This window comes from Dermacentor variabilis, chromosome 3 (assembly GCF_050947875.1).
Source record: "Dermacentor variabilis isolate Ectoservices chromosome 3, ASM5094787v1, whole genome shotgun sequence".
NCBI classification, from domain to species: domain Eukaryota; kingdom Metazoa; phylum Arthropoda; class Arachnida; order Ixodida; family Ixodidae; genus Dermacentor; species Dermacentor variabilis.
In genome coordinates, this window is record NC_134570.1 from 230,190,421 (window position 1) to 230,198,267 (window position 7,847).

Here is a 7,847-nt window from a genome sequence, read left to right on the forward strand (position 1 = left end):
TCTTCCCTTGTGGCTGCAAAGAGTATAAAACAACAGACATGTTTCATTGACTGCATTATATTTGGAAACCTATATATCAAGAAACGCTAGTAACCCTCAATATATTTAGCATAGATACATTTCCGCGGACACATGGCTTTATTGTCAAAAGCGTAATTATCCGAGTCCCGATCAAGCGAGGGCATATTGAGTGGGCAACAGCCATTTCACCGCCGTCAGACTGTGCCGGTATCGTGCAAAGAAGGATCATATTCAAGCGGTAGTAAGTAGCAAGTATAAGCGCACCGTTATTTAACATGCTAGGCAGTTGGTCCATGCCACTGCAAGGTCAGTGGCACAGGCTTGCCGTTCCGCGATGTGCCTTTGGCATGCTCGCTTTTTTTCCCAGGCTTTAGCGGCGCGCGCTCGCCCACCCACCGCTGTCACCAACTTGTAATTTCTGACAGCTTCTTCGAAGCCATAATGTTAATGATGAAATAATGCCAATTAATGAGGTCAAAGCGCCGCAAAACGTCCCCTCGCACTGCCTGCCAGTTGCCAGCTGAATTCGAAACATTGCATTTCAAAGCGTAAAGTGTAGGGGAGTGGATGTCGTCGAATGTTCCAGACTAATCGTTCGGACCCGCGTGCCTTCCACAAAGTTCTACACCATTCGCGTCCACTCCCCTACACTTTACACTTTGAAATGCAATGTTTCGAGCAGCATATTAATTTGCCGAGCCCTTAAGAGGAAGCTTTAGCTCGGGTGCTCCTATCTAAATACATGTAAAAGGAGAATTCGTTTTTCTCGGCAACCACAGCACCAAATTTGACGGGGTTTGTTGCATTTAAAAGAAAAACTTAAAATCTAGTGACTGTTGGTTTCGAATTTTCGATTTAGGTCGTCAATTTTTTATTAAAAATTGGCAAAAATCGAAAATTTTCAGTAAGCGAAACTATCAAGTTTACAACTCTGTAACTCAGCAAGAATAGGTGATATCGCAATTCTGTGAATTGTACTTAATAGCACATCTAAAGCGGACAAATTTGACATCTTATGCATGAATCTCAAAAAATTTATTAATATGTAATTACAACTTTTGCAGAACCCTCGTAAACAACGTAACAAACTCACGTAAGATGTAAAATGACATACGAAATTTGTCCGCTTTGAATGATCTAATGGGTGCCGTTTACAGAACCGCGATATCTCTTTTTGATGCAGAGCTATTAGTTTGTAAACTTCGTGCTTCTATATTTTTCATACTTCTGAAATTTTGTAAATCTCTTTAACAAAATGCAAGCCCTAAATCAAAATTCCGCTTCCAACAGTCACTAGAATTTAACTTTCTCTCTCAAAAGCAACTAATTTCGTTAAAATCGGTCCAGGGGTTATCTCAGAAAAACGTTTTTGCGTTTTTACATGTATTTGAATAGGCCGCGTCGGAGTTGGGCCCGAGCTAAAGCTTCCTCTTAAATACGTATCTTTAAAACAATATACAAGTATTATAAGTGCGTGCTCAAATTGTTACAAGTTTATGCGCAGCCAGTATCCTTATTCTATTGCACTCAACCGACAGGCAGTAATTTCCAGAAAAGTCGGTGCAGCTAACTTTTAGCTCCGGTGCTCCTATCTAAATACATGTAAAAGGAGAATTCGTTTATCTCGACAACCATTGCATCAAAATCGAGGTTTGTTGCACTTAAAAGCAAAACTTAATATCTAGTGAATGTTGGTTTGTAATTTTTTTACTGCGGTTGTCAACTGTTTATTTAAAATTGTCGAAAATTGAAAAGTTGATAAAACGAAACTATGAAGTTTAGAACTCTAACTCGGCAGTGAAAAACGATATCACAATTCTGTGAACTGCACTTTTTTTTTTAACCAGCAGGGCACTCTAACAAAGTATTTACCTGCGAGCTTGAGAATCTGTACGACGTATACGCCACTGTTCTCCTCGTTGTCTTCGTCCCGCCAGTATGCGTCGTAAGGCATCGTATTGTCAAAATCCAATTCATTTTCGGGATGGAAGTTCTTGACATCGGTTACCGGTATAACATATCGTTTGTCTGTCTTGTCTTCAACAAATCGCACAAGAGCAAACATCGCGCTTACTGATACGATGCACTCGTGCGAAACGATCCACAACACAAACGCGGCACCCACCACGAAGCCAAATGACACTCGCACCGCTCGCACCACGCGCTCAGATGCGCGGACTGCGGAGGAACACTATTGGCCTTCTCACGCTCTGGAGCTCTGCGGAGGGTTTGGAACGCCAACATGTAGATCGCGCATGTGCGTAAATTAAATGGTAGTACATTTTTAATAAAGGGTTTTTGTTCATACTTCTTAACATGTATTATTGTATATTATTCATTTATAAACAATATGTCACTCTTTACCAAAAGAGTTTGTAAATTGCACGATTGCGGAGCATTTGCGGTGCGGGGTATAGCACAAAAGGTTGTGGTAGATTTTAGTCCATGCGCATGTGGTCCGCGCTCTCGACGCTCTGTTTGTCCGTGGATCAAGAGCTCTATCTCGTTCGCGATTACATAGCTGTACTTGTCTTGGATACCAAATGGCACCGCGAAAAAGGCGTAAAGTCTATCTCGACCCTGGATCAAGCAGCAGCATGCCGAAGTCAACAAAGTGGCTCCTTCACCATCCACTTGGCGCCGCTCCGCGAACACCAAAAGGTCACAAGTCGCCTATGACATCAACGAGATCGCCAACATCGCCAGCAAACTCTCTCGAGGACCAAATCTGTGATGAGTCTACATACACAGACTTAACCCGAGAGAAGGACAGTGATGAAGACTGCAGTGACTTTAGTGATGGTGAACACCCAACTTCCGATGCATCTTTCTCCCAACCGGTGTCCGCGGACGAAGACTGTTTGCCGGGCGAACATAGTGCGTGTCCAAGCGGTGATCCGAAAGATATAGATGCTGATGAACTCTGTGAACCATTCATTGAAGGTGGAACAGTCACCCGAGGAGATGCCTATATGCTGCTGTTGGACTTGGCAATTAAATTTGGCCTATCCTGGGCTGCAATTGAAGAGATTCAGAAGCTTTTCAACAACCTCTTGGAGAAGAAATGTTTTCCGGAAAGCAAATACCTCATTAAGAATTTTTGTGGAATTGACATGAAGGATGTGATTTTCAATTTTTACTGCGCAGATTGCAAGCATCTGCTTGCTAAAACAACGGGATGCCTAGAGCAGCGTCAAAAACTTGAAGTCAAATGTACAGTCTGCAACACAAAATATGTAGGCCGTGATCTTGTGCGCACAGGCAGCTTTTTTGTAACTTTGCCAATTGAGAAGCAGCTGATGGCAATTCTTTCTAGCAAGACAGCCAACACTGCGCTAGCAGCAAACCTCAGCCGGCCACAGAGCAGTAATGGCTTAATGACTGACATCTTGGATGGCCATCAATACCGCACTGCACGTGAAAAGGTTGGGATGGCTACTCATGATTTAACATTGACTGTGAACAGTGATGGCAGTCCTGTGTTTAAGTCGTCAAAGTACAGCATATGGCCTGTGCAAATAATTTTAAATGAATTACCACCCCGGCTGCGTTGGAGCAATGTAATGGCACCACTCCTGTGGTATGGGCATCAGCATCCAAATATGCCAATGCTGCTGCAGGCATTTGTGCATCAACTGGAGCAGCTAAATGCAACTGGTATCACGTGGACACTTGCTGGCACACAAGTACGCTCCAAGGTAAATGATCTCGAACAGAAAATATTAACACATTTACGACACAACTCTTGAGTATATATTCACATGATATTCCATTATCCTGCAGGTTTTCTGCATATGTTGCTGTGCAGATGCACCTGCCAGAGCTGCAATGCAACAAATGGTCCAGTTCAACGGTTACTTTGGTTGTAGCTGGTGCTACCATCCAGGAACCAATGTACAAGGCAAGTCCTATGCCACTCTTGGCTCTTTTGCTGTGGTCAGAAGCTGGACCAGTTAAAATACATGCTACCACTGCAAAAAAATGTGCCAGTCTATGTGGCTGAGTATTCGGCACATTTTATCTCTAGTATGGATCAGTGTAAAGGGAAGTATGATTCAGTTACCGTAAATTAAACTTGCTGTGTGTATACTTTTGCTTTTTTTAACAGGTACTATCAAATACTGCTTGGATCAGCTCTACCCTGATCGCACTGACGAAGAAACTTTGGTGGACATGAAGGCGGCTTGTCGTACTGGCACTACTGTACATGGAGTCAAGGGCCCATCTCCACTTATTAACTTATCAGGTTTTAGCCCTGCTTGGTCATGGTGCCCAGATTACATGCATTGTGTTCTACTTGGTGTCGCAAGACAGTTGACAGAATTGTGGCTCTCTGATACAGGAGCAGATTATTACTGTGGCATGCCCTCTACTGTGAGGGTTATAAATGAACGGCTTGGTGAAATAAGAATGCCTGTATGTGTTAGCCGTCAGCCACGACCGCTGCAGGTTAGAAAATATTGGAAGGCCTCAGAATGGCAGTACTGGTTGCTTTATTACAGTGTACCTTGTCTCACTGGTGTGCTTGAGGACAAGTATGTGACTCACTGGAGCCTTCTTGCATCAGGTGTATTCATCCTGCTAAAGGATTCTATTTCACGTGCAGATGTAGACCTCAGCACACAACTACTTACAGAGTTTGTCGTTGGTGTTGAATTTTTGTACGGCCGGAGCAACATGACGTACAATGTGCACCAGCTTTTACATTTGCCAAAGTCGGTTGTTTTGTTTGGACCTCTGTGGGCACATTCTTGTTTCTCATTTGAAACAAATATGGGCAGGCTCTTGAAGCTAATAACATCTGCCAATGGAGTGGCCTTGCAGATTGCTAGCAGGCTTCTCTTGCGCAGCAGTCTGCTAGCCCTGAAAGCACGTGCAAGCAACTATGCACTTTCGCTGATCAAAGAAAGTGCTGCAAAAGAATGCTTGGAAAACATTACTTCTCTAGGCAAACCTGAGACAGTTCATGATGATTTTTCTGCCCATACAGAACTACAGGGAAAGCAAATAGTTGAATTTCGTAGGATGAAGGTTGGGTGCACTGTAATTGCATCAGAGCGGTACAGCAAACATGTCAGAACAAATAGCACTGCTATTGTTTTTCCAGGTGGCACATATGCCAGGGTAAAAAGAATATTCTGCTCCAGAGAACCATCTGGAGAACACTTCTTTATTATTTCTGAAGTATACACTGTTGACTCTGTCCTGCCAAGTGAGCACATTAAGAACGCAAAAAAACGAGGTGATGAATGTCTGCTCAAAATTGGTGCGCAGATACGACCATGCATATATTTTTGTTTTAATAACCACGAGTACTTTTGCGATTTAGTTAACTCTTATGAATGGTTTTGATGACCTAATAGCTCACAATAAAAAAATTCTGGCACCAAAGTTTTTAATGTGAAGCATTAGGATTGGCCCCTGGTTTATTCTTGTCCAGCCAGATAGCGTCAAAAATAAAGTGTACAGTGGTAGACTTCGAACACTGGTCCATCAGTGCTCCAGTAGGTATAAGGCTCTCTTCATCTTTAGAAAGATGTTGCCATATGCAGAATATTGGTCAGGACAGGGTAACAAATTAAGAAATTCAATTTGATGATCTGCTAGTTAGGCTATAGTAGCATGTGCTGCCAGCAGAGTAAATAACCTCATGAGTTTATTTTTCGCAATCACTAGCTCTTTGAGATGCTATATGATGTTCAACTAACTTCAGTACCAACCAAGTAGGTTCAAGGTGCAACACCCAGCAGCTGCTGTCAAGTGAAACTAGGAAGGTTTATGAAAACCTTAGCTAGGAAGCTGTCATGAATCAAATAAAAATTAGTCATCTTCAGTAATGCCTTGGGCTTGCAAGTACTCTTGCTTTCTTTGTGTTTTGTTTTGTACTCCTGACGGTGCTTGGCATCTTTTAATTGCAGTCTCCATGATGCATCAACGAAACCACTTGTAAGCAGGTGTTTGAGAGATGAAAAGTTTTCCTTCCTCTGTTTGCCGCATGCATGTGAAGCACTTCCTTATTGTGTTAGTGTATTGTACTTGAGATAGTAATATATCTCTTACTACACGTAGCAGGACATTTTGCATCCAAGTCGTGCTGCATAAGACCAGCTGCTTACAGGGTATCCGTTGGTCTGCTTCTGACAGCCACTTAGCAAGTCAGATGCTTTGCTTTAGCATAGATTCCCACAGCACTTGCGAGACTTACTTAACTGCCTTTTCTGTATGTTGTGGTTGTTTGATGTTGCAAGAACTTCAATGTTACTCTTCTATTATGAAAATATTGAATATCATGCAGGCTTTGTACCAGCAGGTATGTGAAAATTACTTAAGGTGGCTATATGTATACCAGTGTTATACCTTGGTCTTTTGGCTTGATTACAAAGAACAGATGCATTCATTGGTACTACATTGTGATTCAATACGCCACAACTATGTGTAATAATTTAGGATTGTTTTCATATAAAAGTAATGCTATGCTATCCAAGCATTCTCCGGTATTGTCAGCAGTTTAAGCAATTTTTATACATTGATGTGTTCGACTCTGAGTCATGTAGTCTTAAAGTGTACGAACTATGCACTTAATACTCTTGCATGTCTCATAAGCTCATGATTCAAGACATTTAGCCACATGTTCAATTCATGTGTGCATGCAGCCTGGTATTACGTGACACATCTTTTTTCCTGCAGTAACCTTACTTTGAAGCATAACAAATACAACTACACAATTAAGTAAACAAGACTAAATGAGTGCAACATGCAGGACGAGCACTCATCCTGTCTGGTTTACCTTTGATGTGTAGTTGTCTTTTTCTTACGATTCGAAGTACCTTCAGGGAACCTTACAACTCACTTAAGTTTTTGTTCTGCTAAATCTTCAATTTACAAACTGCTGACATTATAAAGCTGGATTTTAGTCAATGTGTGATTAAACGTACCTAATTTTGCAAGCACTTCCAGGTTGCCTTCAGCACATTACATGACCACGAGATACTTGCGGAAACTAAGCAGCTAATCTGCTTCTAGTCCTTTTGTAGCAGACAGTGCACATATTTGTTTGAAGCTGTATTTACCTGTTTCTTTATATATATATAAACGAATAACGATTGTCTGCACTGTGTCTGCTCAATCGAGAAGGTTGCATGTTTAAAAGTTATTGACTTTTCAGAACCTATGTAAAACATAGTAATGTTCACTGCTATGATACTTGCACTGTCATCAATACTATGCAGCAAAGGGACAGCAGTTTTTCTTATAGTTTGTGGCTTCGTAGATTGCTGCACAAAGAAAACTTTGCAAGGGCATGGCATTGTGTTGTTGTGTTCACTTGTGCTCCTGTGTATACACATTCTCGAGCTACTGTGCAGGTTCTAACCTACAAGTAATCAGCGAATCATTCATGCAGCTGGAAGTAAAGTGATCCCCTAATGTAAATGCTGAAACTGAAAAATGTTGAATATGGTGTAACCAGTGAAACTAGGACAAAGCAAATGCACTAGCTATCATTTTTATTATTGGATCATGCATACCTTGGAAATGAACATTGTACAATATACCGAATGGTTGAAAATAAGCATGTTGGCAAATCTTCAAACTTATAAGATGGAGTGCTGATAGAGGAGTTCAGAAAAAGAACAACACATGGTTCCATCCGTATGTTGTCCTTTTTTGTCCTGCCATTTACTGATCCCCCTAATAAGTTGCAAAATATGTGTCGCAGCCATTCTGTATGCTTTGAACAGACATACTTCAAGCTGTTCGCTAGTTCCATTTATAAGGTGTCATTTCCCACACATATTTTTGCCTGTCAATTGCAATAAAAAAATTGT

General features: G+C 41.5%; 1 protein-coding gene across 1 annotated transcript; it reads left to right on the forward strand.

The window, feature by feature from the left end:
• The first annotated feature begins 1,263 nt into the window (after nt 1-1,263).
• Nucleotides 1,264-7,158, forward strand: LOC142576694 (uncharacterized). The gene is made up of 3 exons (XM_075686930.1): nt 1,264-3,719; nt 3,805-3,922; nt 4,130-7,158. Exons 1-3 carry the CDS (start codon nt 2,565-2,567, stop codon nt 5,371-5,373), a joined length of 2,517 nt encoding a protein of 838 aa, XP_075543045.1. The 5' UTR covers nt 1,264-2,564; the 3' UTR covers nt 5,374-7,158.
• The last annotated feature ends 689 nt before the right edge of the window (nt 7,159-7,847 follow it).

Bases quoted from the DNA above. Each gene is read 5' to 3' on its own strand.
- LOC142576694 (XM_075686930.1), top strand. From the start codon at position 2,565: ATGGCACCGCGAAAAAGGCGTAAAGTCTATCTCGACCCTGGATCAAGC. The intron at 3,720-3,804 runs GTAAATGATCTC...ATTATCCTGCAG, and splicing joins GCACACAAGTACGCTCCAAG to GTTTTCTGCATATGTTGCTG. The intron at 3,923-4,129 runs GCAAGTCCTATG...TTTTTTTAACAG, and splicing joins TCCAGGAACCAATGTACAAG to GTACTATCAAATACTGCTTG.